Source organism: Suricata suricatta, chromosome 14, assembly GCF_006229205.1.
Source record: "Suricata suricatta isolate VVHF042 chromosome 14, meerkat_22Aug2017_6uvM2_HiC, whole genome shotgun sequence".
NCBI lineage: Eukaryota > Metazoa > Chordata > Mammalia > Carnivora > Herpestidae > Suricata > Suricata suricatta.
In genome coordinates, this window is record NC_043713.1 from 34,984,680 (window position 1) to 35,002,712 (window position 18,033).

Consider the following 18,033-nt stretch of genomic DNA (forward strand, 5'->3'; position numbering starts at 1 on the left):
TATTGGAGTAACAAGAAAACTGAAAATATGAAACGTTTTTCACATATGTATTTTATATATATATAAAACATGTGTATACATAATGGCAATATGGTACTTCATTATAAGAAATTACTTCAAATGTACATAGATTACACTCACCAATGAAAGAGATTGGGAAAATGGATTTAAAAATAATTATTTTTAATATTTATTTTTGAGAGAGGGTGAGTGTGAGTAGGGGAGGCACAGAGAGAGAGAGGGAGACAGAGAATCCAAAACAGGCTCCACACTGTCAGTGCAAAGCCTGATGCAGAGCTCGAACACATGAACCATGAATTCATGACCTGAGCCAAAGTTGGACGTTCAACTGACTGAGCCACCCTGGCACTCCCCGAAAATGGATATTTTAAAATCCAACAGGGATGCCTGGGTGGCTCAGTTGGTTAAGTGACCAAGTCTTGATTTCAGTTCAGGTCATGATCTTATGGTTTGTGAGTTCGAGCCTCACACTGGACTCCATGCTGACAGTGCAGAGCCTGCTTGGGATTCTCTCTCTCCCTCTCTCTGTCCCTACCCTGTTTGTACTCTCTCTCAAAATAAATAAATAAACTTAAAAAAAACACAATATAACTATAAATTGCCTGTAAGAGACTCATTTGAAATTAAAAGACACAAATATTGAAAGCTAAAATACGGAAAAAGATATTTCATGCAAATATCTTTCAAATAGTAAGAGAGCTGTTTTGGCCACACTAACATCAGACAAAATAGAGTTCAAAACAAAAAATATTACAAGACAAAAGAGATAGACAGCATGTACTCATAAAGGGTCAAGTCTTCAAGAACATATTAAAATTATAAAAATGAAGACACGAGAGTTCCCAAACATATGAAGGAAGCACTGACACAACTAAAGAGAAATACAGTTCAGTAATAGTTGGAGACTTCAATAGCCCACTATCAAGAGCAATTAGAACATCTAGATGCAAGATGATCAATAAAAAAGAAGAACTTAGGGGCACCTGAGTGGCTCAGTCAGTTAAGTAGCCAACTTCAGCCCAGGTCATGATCTCATGGTTCCTGAGTCTGAGCCCCGCGTGGGGCTCTGTGCTGACAGCTAGTTCAGACCCTGGAGCCTGCTTCAGATTCTGTGTCTCCCTCTCTCTCTGCTCCTCCCCTTCTTATACTCTGTCTCTCTCTCTCTCTCTGTGTCTCGCAAAAATAAATAAAATGTTTTTAAAAATTCAAAAAAATAGGAACTTGAACACTGTAAGTCAACTAGACTAAAGACAATATATAGAACACTCCACCAAACAAGTGTTGAATCAACATTCTTCTCAAATGCACTTGGAACATTCTCCAAAATAAATCATACATTAGCTCACAAAACAGCTCTCAATATGTTTAAAAATACTCAGTGCATGCAAAGTATCTTTCCTCCCGCAATGAAATAAAGCCCAAAGTCAAAAAGGAAAAGAAAAATGGAAAATTCATAAATACATGGAAATCAAAAACACATCCTTAAACAAATGGATCAAAGGAAAAATCATACGGAAAATTAGAAAGTGCTTTAAGATGAATGAAAATGAAAACACAACATATCAAAATCTATGGGGTGCAGCAAAAGCAGTGCTGATACAAATATTTACAGCACAAATGCCTACATTAAAAATTAAGAGAGATTTCAAGTCAGTAACTTAACTCTACACCTTAAGGACTAGACACTGAAACCAAAAACTACCAAAAGAAAGAAAATAATAAGGAGCAAAGATAAATATAATAGATAATAGAAAGATAATAGAGAATCTATAGAACCAGAAGTTGGTTCATTGAAAAGATCAGAAACATTTAAAAATCTTTAGCTTAGCCAATAAATGAAAGATGATGTCAATAAAATCAGAAATAAAAGTAGGGACATTACTACTAACTTCAGAAATAACGGTTATAAGAGAAGAGTACAAACAATTTTATATTATACTCCTAGACATTGGATAACCTATATGAAAAAAACATTTCTAAAAACATAAAGATTACCTGCACTTACTAAAGAATAAATGGAAAATCTAAATAGAACTTTAACAACGAAGGAGATTTAAAGAGTAATTAAAAACTACTCTACAAAGACAAGCTAAGAACCAGATAGCCTCGTGGATGAATTCTACCAAATATTTATTTTTTTCTACCCATATTTATTTTTAATGTTTCAATGTTTTATTTTATTTTTGAGAGCAAAAGACGCAGAGTTTAAGTGGGAAAGGGGCAGAGAGAGAGGGAGACACAGAATCCAAAGCAGGTTTCAGACTCCGAGCTGTCAGCAAAGAGCCCAATATGGGGCTTGAACTCATGAACTGTGAATTTATGACCTGAGCCAAAGTCGACGCTCAACCAACTGAGTCACCCAGGTGCCCTTCCTACCCATATTTAAAGAAGAATTAATACTAATCCTTCTCAAACTCATCCAAAGAACTACTGGCCTCAGAGAATTAGGTCAGTAGCACCTGATACCTGACCTAGACCAAGAAACTATGAGAAAATAAAACAACAAACCAAGATCCCCTATGAATATAAATTCAAAGCTCCTCAAAAAAATGCCAGCAAACCAAATCCAAAAATGTATTAAAAAGACTATAAAACATGACCAACTAACTGATGTTTACCCCAAAAATGCAAGGATGGTTTAATATAAGACTATCGGTCAGGTTTAACATAAGAATATAAATCAAGCAACTGGGTGGCTCAGTCAGTTAAGTGGCCAACTCTTGGTTTCAGCTCAGGTCACAACCTCGAGGTTTCATGGGCTGGAGCCACGCTTCAGTCACTGCACTGACAGAGCAGAACCTGCTTCGGATTATCTCCCTCGCTCTCGGTTCCTCCCCCACTCATGCTGTCTCTATCTCTCTCAAAATAAATTAAAAAAAAGAAAATTAATCAACATACATTTGACTAAAAAACTGACAAAAATATGTGGTCATATCAATTGACACAGAAAAAGCATTTGAAAAATTCCCCCAAAACTCAAACTATGAACATAAAGAAACTTCCTTAACATGATAAAGGGAATCTATGAAAAACCCACAGCTAACATCTTATCCCAGTAATGAAAAACTGAAAGCTTTCTCACTAAGTTTAGGAACACAAGAATGCCTGGCGCTCCTACCACTCCATTCAACAATGTGCTGGAACTTCAAGCCAGAGGAAAAGAAATAAGAAGCATCTAATCTGGAAAAGAAGAAGTAGAACCATTTCTGTTTGCAGATGACGTGATCCTATACACAGAAAATCCATACAGAATCCACAGAAAAGCTAATAAACAAATATAACAAAGAAGAACACCTAAAAGAAAATTCTTGATAAATTTAAGCAAAAAGGTAAAAGACTTGTACAATGAAAACTATAAAACATTGCTAAAAGAAATTAAATACCTAAATACTGAAAGGCATTTTATGTTTGTGGACTGGAACACTTAATATTGTTAACAAGGCAATATTCCCCAAAGCAATCTACAGGTTTAATATAATCCTATCAAATCTCAAGTGCCTTTTTTTTTCCTAAAAGCAAAATCAGTGATCTTTTAATTCATATGGAATTGCAAAAGACCCAGGACAGCTCAAACCATCCTCAAAAGGAAGAACGAAGTTGTAGATCTTATATTTCATGCTTTCTACAAAGATACACTAAACAAAACAGAGTGTATTGGCATTAGAACAGACATATGGATCAATGAAAAAGTACTGAGGCTCCAGAAATAAACTGGTATGCTTCTGGTCAATCCAATTTTGACCGTGGTGCCAAGACCATTAAATGGGAAAAGAACAGTCTCTCCCAAGAAATAATGCTGGGACAAATGTATTTCCATACGTGGAGGAAAAAATGAAGTTGAAACAATACCCCTTACCATATATAAAAATTAAACAAAAATGGACCAAAGGCTCAAATATAAGAGCTAAAACCATAAACTGCATAGAAGAAAACATAGGGTTAAATCTTCATGATCTTTGATACTGTGATCGTCCTCGGATATGACATGGAAAGCACAATTGACAAGAAGAAAAATAGAGAATTTAGACTTCATCAGTAGTAATATCTTTTGTGCTTCAGAGGACACAAACAAGGAAGTAAAAAACCACCCACATAAGGAGATATTATATGCAAATCATACATTTGTTAATTAAGGTAAATTAAACATTCAAAAGCCAATCAATGTAATTTACTACATTAACAGAGAAAGACACATATCATACTATTAGTATAATAAAGAAAAATCATTTGACAAAGTTCTACTATTTATGATTTAAAAAACAACTCTCTGCAAACTAGGAGCAAAAATAAATTTCCTGGGCCTGATAAAGAATCTTTACAAAGATCCTACAGCTTGTGGATGCCTGGGTGACTCAGTCAGCTGAACATCCAACTTCAGCTCAGTTCATGCTCTTGTGGTTCATGGGTTCGAGCTCCAGATCTGGTTCTCTGCTGACAGCTCAGAGCCTGGAACCTGCTTCAGATTCTGTGTCTCCCTCTCTCTCTGACCCTCCCTCACTCATACTTTGTCTCTCTCTATCAATCAATCAATAAATAAACGTTAGAAAAACTTTTTTTAAAAAATCCTATAGCTTACATTGTACGTAATGGTGAAAGACTTAAGATCAGGAACAAGAAGGCAAAGACATCCATTCTCATTCAACACTGTAGCAGAAGTTCTAGCCAATGCAAAAGGGCAAGAAAAAGAAACTAAGTATCTACAAACAGAAAGAAAAAAAATAAAACTGTTTTTATTTGTAGATGACATGATCCTGAATTTAGAAAATTTAAAGTAGTATGTAAAAAAAAAACTATTATAACAAGTGAATTTAAAAAGTTCAAAGGAGAGGGCACTTGGGTGGCTCAGTCAGTTAAGCATTTAACTCTGGATTTTGTCTCAGGTTACGATTATACCATTTGTGGGATGGAGACCCACATCTGGCTCTGCACTGAACCGTGCTGAGCCTCTCTCTCTTTCCCCTTACCCTGCTTGTGTGTGAGTGCTCACTCACTTGCTCTTTCTCCTTGAAAATAAATAAACATTTTTTAAAAATTTGAAGGAGACCAAGTCAATATTTAAGAAACTAATTCTGGAGTGCCTGGGTGGCTCAGTTGGTTAATCTTCCAATGCTTGATTTCGGCTCAGGTCATGATCTCAAAGTTCCTGGGTTCCAGCTCCACATGGGGCTCTGTGCTAACAGCAGAATGTGGAGCCTACTTGGGATTCTCTCTCTTCTCTTTGCCGCTATGCGCATGTGTGCATGCGCTCTCTCTCTCTCTCAGGAGAATAAATAATAAACTTTAAAAAATTGTTTTGTCATATGAGAAATTATACAAAATTAAAAATTAAATGTATAATAAAAAATTTTAATGACACCATCTAAAATAGTATCAAAAATATAAAATACTTAAATATATATATAAAATACTTAAGGATAAAAAATGTGCATATCTTATAACTTGTACCTTGAAAACTACAAATCATTACAGAGAAAAACTTTAAGAAAATCCACATAAATGGAGAAATATGATCTCTCACAGATCAAAAGTCCAATAATGTGAAGATGTCAATTTTCCTCAATTTGATCTACAAATTCAATATACTCCAAACAAAATTTAGGAGGCAACTTTTGTTTAAAAATTGACAAGCTAATTCTAAAATTTATAGTAAAATGCAAAGGACCTCAAAAAGCCAAAATAGTTTCCAAAAAGAACAAAACTTTAGGACTTATCTGATTTTAAGACTTACTATCAAGTCAGTTTGATATTGGCATAAGGGCAACACCAGATCAATGGAATGGAATGAAAAGCCCAGTAATAGATCATGCATGTATGGTCAACTGACTTTGACAAGGAGGAAGAGGTAATTTTGCAGAAAGGACAGTCTTTTCTAACAAAGGGGAAAAAAATCATCTTGGGAAGGGCAAGATCTTTTAGATAGAACACTACAGACATGAACTACAAAAGAAAACATTGATGAATTGAAGTTCATCAAAATAAAAAATCTTTCTTTACAAAAGAAAACACTAATATAACCAGGAAAGCAAGGTTGGGGAAGAAAGCCACATATTTGACAACTTGCATCCACAGTATATAAAGAACACAACAATATCAGGAAGAGAATGAGGTGGGTCAAGAAAACAGGCAAAAGATTTTAATAGACACTTAAAAGAAGAATGGCCAATGATACTATTAATCTTAGGAAAACACAAACTAATTCCACAAGGAGATATCACTATACTTATTAGAATGGCTAAAATTTAAAGAAATGACAATATCAAAAGTTAGCGAATAGGAATTACCAGTTGCTAGTGGAAGTGTTGAAATAACACAACCACATTAGGAAACAGTTTGGCAGTTTCTTATAAGGTTAAATGTACACTTAAGATATAACTGGGTAATTCTGTATGTAATTATTCGCAGAAGAAAAGTTAAAACATCATATCCACAAACACTTGTACATGAATGTCATAGAAGCTACGTTCATAAAAGGCAAAAACTCAAACAACCCAAATGTCCATTAAGAGATGAAGAGCTAAGCAAATTAAAGTACAGGCTAGTATTGGAAGACTAGTAAATAAAAATAAAAAAAAAAGTACTATTCCTACACACAACAAATTGAAAAAAAAAATCTCAAAAACATTACTCTCTGAAATAAGCCAGATATAAAAGGACAAATATCCTATGATTCCACTCGTATGAAGTATCTAGAATAGTCAAATTCAGGGAGACACATAGGATAGTGGTTACCAAGGACCTGGGGTGAGGGGAGGGAGGCTAAGGAGGTTTTTTTTAATGGATACAGGGTTTCAATGATGAAAAGTATGAATGTACTTAATACCATTATAGACTTAAAAATGGTTAAGCTGGTAAATTTTATGTTATGTACATTTTACCACACACACAAAATCCTGTGGAGGGAAAAAAAAAAAAAAAGCCAGACAGAAGAGGGTACATACTATCTGGCCATTTACATGGCATGTCAGAACAAGTAAAATTAAGCAATGATGGTAGAAATCACATTAATGGCTTTCTGGTAGGAAAAAACAAACTGTAAAAGGTCTAGATATAACTTTTAAAAATGACCTTATATTTGCCAAAACTCACTGAAATATATATATATATACATATATATGTATGTATATACTAAATACACATATATAATACTAAAATGTACATATACCAAAAAATGCATACATATTATTGAATGTAAGTTGCACTTCTATATATTTTAAAATAAATAAGCTTGAGAAGGGAATGAAATGCAACAGGTAGAAAATAATACTACAGACCAGGGGCACCTGGGTGGCTCAGTTCCTTAAGTATCCAGCTTCGGCTCAGGTCATGATCTCACGGTTCATGAGTTCGAGCCCCATGTAGGGCCCTGTGCTGATAGCTCAGGGCCCAAAGCCTGCTTTGGATTCTGTGCCTCTGGCACTCTCTGCCCCTACCTCCCTCATACTCTGTTTTTCCCTCTCCCTCTCTAAAGTAAACATTTTATAAATAAATAAATAAATAAATAAATAAAAAGAAAATAATACTAGAGACTCTAGGAATGAGGTTATGTTGTGGTGTACAAAGAAGGTAGCAACTGACAGGAAATATGTGGTTGGAGGAGCATTTTATTTCTCAAGATGAAAGACAAATGACTGCATTTAGTGACAATAGGAAACCAGTTATTTCAAACAAAGTTAAAAATCCAAAGATAAAAGAATATAAAAGGGAGTGTTTAAGGCATAGGGCACTTCCCCATTTCAAAATAGGTGAGTCTTGTAAAAGAGTGAAGAAAATAGTTTGGCCAGTATGAGTAGAAACAAGTAGAATAAAATATCCAATAGGAGAAACCTAGCAAACTCAAGAAACCAAGAACACATTATTCCCATATATCTGTGTATTAGAAGTAAACAGAGTAATAATGGAGTTTTCTAGCAATGTAAGCAAATTTACACTGACACCCTGTAGTAACATACTGACCCTCTACCAAGAAACCAGCATTTTGCTGGAAAGCAGAAAGTTCCTGAAACCAAAACAATATGCTCTAATATTTCAGGCGCTCTCTAAGCCTGGCAGATGAAATAAAATGTATCACTTGGGGGGCGCCTGGGTGGCTCCATCATTAAGGTTTCGGCTTCAGTTCAGGTCATGATCTCACGGTTCATGGGTTTGAGCCCCACCTTGGGCTCTATGCTGACAGCTCAGAGCCTGGTGCCTGCTTTGGATGCTGTGTCTTTTGCTTCCTGTCCCTCCCTCTCTCACTCTCTCTTTCTCTCTCTCTCTCTCTCTCAAAAATAAGTAAATGTTAAAATGGATCACTTAGGACAATAATGGAAATTCAGGACCATTAATATATGGAATCAAACTAACGGTAGTAGTTTTCAATGCCATCAAGTATTTGTAAGGATAGCCACGCCATCTAAGTGGTAAAAAGCCTTGTGATAAGGTCATCTGCAAGTATGGAGAGTAACTAATGTTTTCCCAACACAAGGAACACTATTTGAAGTTGATGAAAACTCTACAGAACAGCCAAAGAATTCTACTGAAAAAAATTACTGCTTATGGCAGGTGGCATATCAAATTCAGACTGAGGTATGTACTCTGAATTCTCAGACCCTGTATCCTAGCCCCTGAAACTTTATAACTGCAATTCTATGATTTAGTAAGGTGATTTTTTAAAATTAATTTATTTGTTTTGAGAAAGAGCAAGCACACAAGTGGGGGAGGGGCAGAGCCAGAGACAGAATCCCAAGCAGGCTCTGCACGGTCAGCATAGACCCAGTGCAGAGCTTGATCCCACAAAACACAATATTATGACCTGAGTTGAAACCAAGAGTCAGACGCTTAACCAAATGAGCCAGGCAGGCACTCCTAGTAAGGTAATTTTTTAACTTCAGTCTTACTAGAAAAGCTTCCACAAACATTTTTTCATGGCCTTGACATGAAATACATTTTGAAACACTTCATATAGTCACGTTTAATTAAAAGTCAAGATGGAACAGATCTACTATTTCTAAACATGCAATTCAAAGACCAAACTCGTACTATTTTAATCAACTTTTAGGTATGGCCTTTCCTTAAATTTGACTTTTATAATTTATATTGATACATTCCTCTATAGGCATCTTCATTTATTTAGTATTTTAAGACCCCAAAACTAGATGTGTATGTTGAAAAGTCACTCCAAGTAGATATGCTTCATACATACATTAATATACTGAAATGTTAAAACTGAACAGTTATGAACTATCATTCTCAAAATTCAAAATCCCTTACTGTGAATCCTGAAAGCATCAGGAGTTAGCCAAATGACAACAGATATGCTTGCGATGAACTACAGGGTAAAGTGAAGGTTCATCTCTGGTCAGATGCTAAAACAAAACCAAAGGTAGCTGCTATGGCACTGAATTCAACGTATCACCCTACATCAACAGCAGAGCTAAATGCCTACATTTTCCCTCGGGATAGAGGACCATGGCAGATATGTGCACCAAACAATTTGGGAAGTTAAATAAATAAGAAAATGTAAATTGGCAAGTGGTTTGTTCTGGTCTTTCTTTTTTACTTTTTTTCTAAGTTTCTTTTCTTGGGGCCACAGAATACCTTTTTTCTAAGTCTTTGCTTCCATGAGATCAATGATACAATGACATCAAAACTTATTTTCAATAAGTTGTCTCTCTTATATGATAATACATTTCATATAAAATTTTATCTCACCTGGCCAGTTCTTTAATCAAATTTGCAATGCGCCTTTTGTCTTCGAGACATAAATCCTTCAATGATGCACTCTTTACTCCTCCCCTGCAGAAATTCTAACACAAAACAAAAAAATCTTTTGGTTAATCTTTGGCTGAAAACAATTTTTAAGACTTTATAGAAATCTCTTAAAATTAGCACAGGTGGTAAAATTTCTCAGATACCTTTCCTCCGGAGGTATACTCTTTACCTGTTTCGTTCAAACCTACTATGAACTCCAAACAGGTTAAAGGAACTGTCTGTCCAGCAGGGGACATCATAATATTTACACACAGAAGCACACAGGAAGAACTGAAAAGGCAGAAATGTCCCTGCTTAAATATCAGGGAAAATTAAGGCAACAACTTTCCCTTGGTGAATGTCACAAAACAAACACCTCATGGAAGATCCTGAGACTCTTTCCCACGTCACAGCCCCGAGGCTGCTTAAATTCTAACACAAAACAAAAAAATCTTTTGGTTAATCTTCAAACACAGTAAAGACACACTGAGGTTGGCAGCAGAGGCCCCAGTTTCTAAACCCTCAGTTTCTCCTGAAGTACATTCCAATGGGTACTAGACCAAAGGATAATACCAACAGCTAACACATACCTCGCGCTCACTGCACGGCAGGAACATTAGAAGAACTTCACATTTACGAATCCACCTCACTTTCACAACAGTGCTGTTAGGCAGGTATTATTTCTGTTAACAGTGAGGGTGCATATCTTGCCTAGGATACCACCAGTTAACGTAGCAGAATGAGGATGTGCTCTCAACCACTGAACGATCCTCTCCCTTTCTTGCGCTATAAGCAGCTCTCCCAGTACTTGAACATCAAGTACTTGCACTTGAACGTCTTTAAAGCAATGAAGCTTATGGAGTCGTGTAAATGGAAGGAACCTTTGGCATTTGGACAACCACAACGTAGATTATTCCAATTTCTTCAGATAGCCAAGATCTCTAAAATGAATCCTGGAAATACTGATAGGCATGGATGGTAAATATTAATAGTCATACATGGGGAGAAAAAGGAAATTAGATAAAGGAGATGGTAAAAAAATGAAATGAGTTTGGTTTGGGATATGGTCAACTTAAGATGCCAGGAGGACAGTCATTCAGAAATATTTAGGCAGGAAGTTGGAAATGTGGGTCTGGCTCTCAAGTCAGAGAAAAATATAAAAGATTTAAACTTCAGCCATACTGTGGGGTGCTTGGGTGGCTCAGTCGGTTAAGCGTCCGACTTCAGTTCAGGTCATGATCTCACGGTCTGGTCCATGAGGTTGAGCCCTATGTCAGGCTCTGTGCCCCTCCCTCACCCACTCTCTGTTCCTCCCCTGCTCCCGTGAGTGCACATGCTCTCTCTCTCAAAAATAAACAAACATTAAAAAAACTTTTTAAATAAACTTTAGCCATACTGTATTATGGATGATGTTTAGATTTTATTATTTTCTTTATACTTTTCTATGTTCTAAATTTTCCTTAAAATTAAGAATATTAGTTTTTAAAAATCATCTATGAATCCAAGATAATAAATTTAAATTGGTATTTGAAAGGACAAGACGAGACTCAGAAAGATATAATATTGTCAGAGAAAAAGAAACATTGCAACAAGCATTTGGGAATAACAGTGCTAAGGAACAAATAAACTACACAGAATGTGAAAGAGGTCACTCCATTTGGCAATGGAAGAAGCTGCTGAAAACACCCGAGAAGACATCTGAGCAGTGGTGCCCTGAGTAGAACAAACAAGAGAAACCCCTGCACGTGGGCAAGGATTTCAGATTTGTGTTTAAGGTGAAAATACAAATGTTGTCAATTAAAAAATAACTGCAGCATATGTCTACAATGGAATTCCCTAGGCACTGGTTGTTCCGATATTTATTGGCTTACATCTTCAAACCCACCCTTCCAAGCTCTGCTTTGTGATGTGGGGGCTAAGACTCAGGAACCCCACTTCTTCGTGCCACATGGCTCTATGTTAAAATCTGCGAACAGGAACAACTAGAGAGAGACCACAGGGCGTCAGAAGAAAAGACACAGTCCTCCCTATTCGCGTCCTGGTCCCACCCAGGTCTCCCCTGCCAGAGTGCACCCTGGTGCGCACCGCAGGCTGCAGTCTATGGTCCTCCTGGCGTCTGCAGATCCAGCCTTCAGCATGTCTCCTCGGGACAGCGGCACCAGTGAGGTTGTTCCCCATCATCCCAGGTCCAGATTCCAGCTCTACTGGGCCCCTCCTTCAGCTTCTAAGTGTTAATAATTCCAACTTGCTCTGGCTGTTCTCCTAGCCCTAGAGATGGGAGCTGTTGCTAGCAGTTAACTGCCTACATGAAATCCTGATGAGGTCTTTTGCCTTTTCAGTTCTCTGGCACCAATGTAGCAGGTCATTATGTTAAACATGTTCAGTAGTTAAAATAACTGACTAAACTCTGGTTGGAATATGAATGAAAATAAATGACATATAACTATGTAGAACATAAATAAATTTCATAAACATAATATTGAGCAAAAAAAGCAAATGATGCAACACGCATAGTATTAGCTCATTTATAGAAAATTCCAAATACGTATAACACTGAACATTGTTTAAAAAACAATTATGTATTAGATTATACAGGACAAGAGTTGGTAAACTACAGCTGCATGCCAAATCTGGTTCACTGCCTATTTTTGTAAATAAGGGTTTATTAAAACATAGCCATGTATGTTAATTTATACATTGACTCTCTTCACGCTACAGTGGCAGAGTTGAGTAAGTAAGACAGAGACCAGATGACTCACTAAAGCTATGTACTATCTGGCCCTTTACAACAAAAGTGTGAGAACTCCTGACACAGAAAACCAAAAGAATGATAGGGCTCATGGCTCACTCAGTCAGTTAAGCATCCGACTCTTAAATTTCGGCTCAGGTCATGATCTCACGGTTCAAGGAGATTCAGCCCCACGTTGGGCTCCGCACTGACTGCATGGAACCAGCTTTGGATTCTCTCACACTCTCTCTGCCCCTCCCTGGCTCACTCTCACTCTCTCTCTCTCTCTCAGAAATAAGTAAATTTAAAAAAGAAAAAGAAAAGAATGACAAACACAAAGTTCAGAATAGGTATTACCAAAGATGACAGAATAAGGGAAGGACGTAACCTCTATGGCTGCTTGGTTTGCAATGGCATCGTTGCAATTCAGTGAGGAGAAAAAGGGTCTTTTCTCACTGGTGCAGACCAATAGACTGGAGGTATGGAAAAGTGAACTGACCTTAACACTATACACATAATAATTCCTGATGAATAATGGATTTTACTGTGAAGAGTAAAACATCTAAGAGAGAGAACCTGCTGCGAACAGTGTAGTCAGCTAAGTGCCTCACTAACTACTGCCACACTTCCAGATCCACTGTGGTGTCCATGCCAGTGCCAATGACTGGGAATGGCAGAGATACTAGAATTGAACCATTTCTGTGACGTGACAGCCTTAAAGAATATTTGCTTTGGAATTCCCCATTAGCCTGACACTACTTCAGACTGCAAGGCACTATGAAGTCTGAAGTTTTCCTAGTCAATTTTTCTTCCTTCTTTGTTCTCTCACTGATGCCAGGTGTGCAGTAAAATCCTAAGGCTCTCCTGTGTATTCCTGTCTGCTTTACTCTCTAGCCTATGTCAGCTTTTCCTCCATGAAGCTCTGCCATTTCTACTTTCTTCGTAGCACCTACTTCCCAGAAGCCTTGAACTGACATAATTACCATCCTGAAACTGTTAATGAATTAAGGACACCAAAGATCATGAGATCACATACAGAAAAAACACAAGCCATTATGTTCTCCAATGAAAAATGCACACATTTTCCTAGTTTTAAAGGAATAAAATGCATAGACACACACAAACATCATTTCTAGTTTTGAGACAAAATATATACTATACTTCCAAGCAGAAAGGAGTAACAGGAACCAACTTATTCCAATACCTAAAACAACCAAGAACACCTGACAAAATATACCAAAAAGCAGCTCTCAAACACTGGATAGCAGGCAGCACAGGAAAGTGACCACCCAAAGAAGATGAGCCACACCATTATCCTAGCTCAACTGGCTCTAGAGTTTCCAGTGTGCCATGTGGGAAACCCAAATGAAGACCAGCAATCTCCCCAAGTTGAGAAGACAGAGCTGGGGTCCAGGAAAGCCAAGGTATCTAGAGTTTGTAGGACAGAGTAATGGGTAAGACAGAGCTGCACAGAAAGTGAGTTCCAGGGACCTGCAGAGGGTTCCCTGCACATCCACCAGTGGGCACTGATCAGCATATGTTTATGAGGGAACCTACCAACAGGCAGGGAAAGAACTCAGAATGTGAGAGTAATTTCTGCAGTCAATACACTGCCAGGAACAGCTCATGTTCCCACCAGTCAGAGTGAAGAAACTTATAATTCAAGGGGCAAAAGGAGGAAAACTCAGAAAGGCACTGCCTACAGCAGGCAAAATTAGCCTTACATTGAAAGCTGCTCTGATGTCACCTTTAAAAGTTTAAACCCAAGCTTTAGAAAGATCAAACGACTACTAAATAACATAACTCAGTCCCAGAAAAACAGCTCAAGATTATTTATATAAATAAAAATATCCAGAACTCAAAAAAAAAGGTATGATTCACATTGTTCGGTGGCATCCAATAAAAAACAACCAGGCAGGTAATGAAGCAGAAAAATACACATAATCAGAAAAGTGACTCAGTTAAAATCTCCCCATAAATGACTCAGTGATAGAACTATAAACAAGAACTTTAGAAGTTACTGTATTCCATATGCTTAAGAAGCCAGAAGACCAAGCATGTTAAGTAGACATGAAATATATAAATAAAAACAAAAGACTCAGACTGAACTTCTAGAGATAAAAGCATGGTCTTATGTAAAAAAAATACTCAATGAGATTAGTGGCAGATTAGACACTTCAGAAGATGATTAATGAATTTGAAGACAAAGCAATATAAACTATCCATAGATAAACATATTTATATATTTCATGTCTACTTAACATGCTTGGTCTTCTGGCTTCTTAAGCATATGGAATACAGTAACTTTTAAAGTTCTTGTTTATAGTTCTATCACTGAGTCATTTATGGGGAGATTTTAACTGAGTCACTTTTCTGATTATGTGTATTTTTCTGCCTCATTACCTGCCTGGTTGTTTTTTATTGGATGCCACCGAACAATGTGAATCATACCTTTTTTTTGAGTTCTGGATATTTTTATTTATATAAATAATCTTGAGCTGTTTTTCTGGGACTGAGTTATGTCCCAGAAAAGGAAAAAATGAGCAGAAAGCTGTGGAGTAAGCATAAGTAACCTAATATCTGTGTTCCAGGAGTCCTCACAAGGAGAGGGGGCAAACAATAATACCTCAATATGTAATGGCCAAAAAGTTTCCCAATTTTATGAAAACTATATAAACTCTCAAATCCAAAAAGCTCAACAAACTGCAACCAAAAGACATATTTAGAAAATTAGTCAAGGCATACTATTATCAAGTTGCTTGAAACCAGGGATAAAACAAAAATCTTAAAAGTAGCCAGAGTTAAAACTCACACATACTAAAGGCAGAACAGAGGTAAGGGTGACAGCCGACTTCCCCTCAAAAACTGTGCAAACCAGGCAGCAGAGCAATGATATCATTAAAGTACTGAAAGAAAAAACTGTCAACTCAAATTCTATAACCAGTAAAAATGAAAGTGAAACAAAGACTTCTTCAGATATACAAAAGCCAAAACTATTCATTCGCAGTATACCTGAACTACAATAATGTTAAAGGAAGCACGTAAAGCAGATGGAAACTACCAATGATACCAAATGGAAAAAAATAAAAAAAACAACTTAAGTGGTAACTACATGGGTAAATTTAAAAGCCTTTCATTGAATTATTGAATTGGTTTTAAAACACAACAGAAATAAAAGAAATCCAAATTGGAAAAGGAGAAGTCAAACTATCTCTGTTCACAGATAGTTTAATTACACATATAAAACACTGTAAGAAATTCACCAAAAACTATTAGATCCAAACTAATAAGTGAATTTAGAAAGGTTGCAGGATACAAAACCAAGAGACAAAATCAACTCTATTTCCATACACTAGCAACAAATTATCCAAAAATGAAATTAAGAATATAATTCCATTAATAATAGCATCAAGGGATGCCTGAATGGCTCAGTCAGTTAAGCACATGATTCTTGATTTCAGCTTAGGTCATGGTCTCATGGTTTGTCAGACTGAGCCCTGTGTCAGGCTTCTGTGCTGGGTGTGGACTCGTTTAAGATTCTCCCTCTGCCTCTGCTCCTCCCACTGCTTCCAAGTCCCCTCAAAAAACTGCACGGAAAAGTATAAAACACTTAATCTTTAGAAATAAATTTAATAAAAAAGGAATACAAGATATGCACACTTAAAACTGCAAAGCATCACTGAAAGAAACTAAAGAACTAAATAAATAAAAAGCTATCTCACATACCTTAATCAAGTACTAGAAGACTTAATATTATTAAGTTGAGAGTACTCTCCAAATTTATCTAAAGATTCACTGCAGTTGCTATCAAAATTGAGGCTGACCTTAGTGCAGAAATTGCCAAGTTGATTCTATAATCCTTACAGAAATTCAAGGGACCCAGAATAGCTAAAATCTTAAAAAAGATGAATAAACTCGGAGGACTTACATTCTCTGATTCCAAAACATAATTCTGAACAGTAATTAGCTTGGTATTGGCAGAGAAATAGAAATGTAAATCAATGGAATAGAATTGAGAGTCCACAAAAGAAAACTTATATTTACATGGTTAGGAGATTTTCAACAAGGGTGCCAGGATGATCAAAGGGAAAAGAATAATCTTTTCAACAAATGAGGCTGGGACCACTGGCTATCCACACGGAATAGAATGAATCTGGATCACTATATACAAAAATTAAATCAAAATGGATCAAGGACTAAATGTAGTATCTCAAACAATAAAACTCTCTGACAGCAAAGCACAGGCAACAAATAAAAACAAATGATAAACTGGACTTCAAAATTAAAGCTTTCCTGCCTCAAAGGTCACCAACAAGAAAGTGAGATAATGCACAGAATGGGAGAAACTATGTGTAGATCATATATCTAATAAGGGACTCGAAGATGGAACTTATAAAGAACTCTTTCAGCTTCATCAGTAAGAAGACAAATAACCCAAATAAAAAGGATCTGAATGGACATTTCTCTAAAGAACATATACAAATGGCCAAAAAGCATAAAGAAATGGCTACTATTAGTCATTAGGGAGATACAAATCAAAACCACAATGAGATATCACTTCATACTCACTAGGAAGATTATGATACAAAGAACAGCTATAAAGTAAGTGTTTGCAAGAATGTGAAGAAATTGGAATCCTCATACACCGTTGGTAGGATGTAAAATGGTATAGCCACTTTAGCAGTTCATCCAAAGGTTAAACACAGAATTATGATATGATCCAGCAATTCTACTTGTAGGTAAATACCCAAGAGAAGTGAAAACATATATCCACACAAAACCTTGTATGTGAATGTTCATAGCAACATTATTCATATAGCCAAAAAGCTTAATAGCCCAAAAGTCCTTCAACTGGTGAATGGATAAACAAAATATATATTCAGCCATAAAAAGTAATGAAGTAATAATACATGATACAGCATAGATAAACCTTGAAATCATTATGCTAAGAGAAAGAAGCCAGCCACAAAAGGTCACATATTATAGGATTCCATTTACATGAAATGCCCAGAATAGACAAATCTATAGAGACTAAAGTAGATTACGGGTTGCTAGGGGCTGAGATGAATAGGGAATGGGAAGTGACTGCTAATACATAATGGAGTTTCTGGGGTGATGAAATGTTCCAGAATTAGACTGAGGTGATGGATCCACAACTCTGTAAATATACAAAACAAAACAACCCAAAACCCAATGAATTATATATTTTGAAAGGGTAAATTTTATGTTATGTGAATTATATATCAATCTGAAAAAAAAAAGACCATTGACTATTTAAGCAAAAGAAATAACAATGTATTGGGGGATTACTTATAAAAGTAAAATGTATGACAATATCACAAAAGTCAGGACATGTATAGACTATTGAAACATCCTCGAAATTATAGGTGAAGTAGAAAATAGAACTTAAAATAGGCTGTGATGAGGCACCTGGGTGGCTCAGTCGGTTAAGTGTCTGACTCTTGGTTTTGGCTCAGGTCATGATCTCATGGTTCAGGAGATGGAGCCCTGCATAGGGCTTCATGCTGACAGTATGGAGCCTGCTCGGGATTCTC

General features: G+C 36.4%; 1 protein-coding gene across 1 annotated transcript in view; it reads right to left on the bottom strand.

The window, feature by feature from the left end:
• KIAA1328 (KIAA1328 ortholog) overlaps window positions 1-18,033 on the bottom strand; it is a 336,176-nt gene that overhangs the window by 309,630 nt on the left and 8,513 nt on the right. Inside the window, exon 4 of the mRNA XM_029921484.1 lies at window positions 9,712-9,806. Coding sequence (XP_029777344.1) covers window positions 9,712-9,806 — 95 coding nt within the window. The remainder of the gene's footprint in view (window positions 1-9,711; window positions 9,807-18,033) is intronic.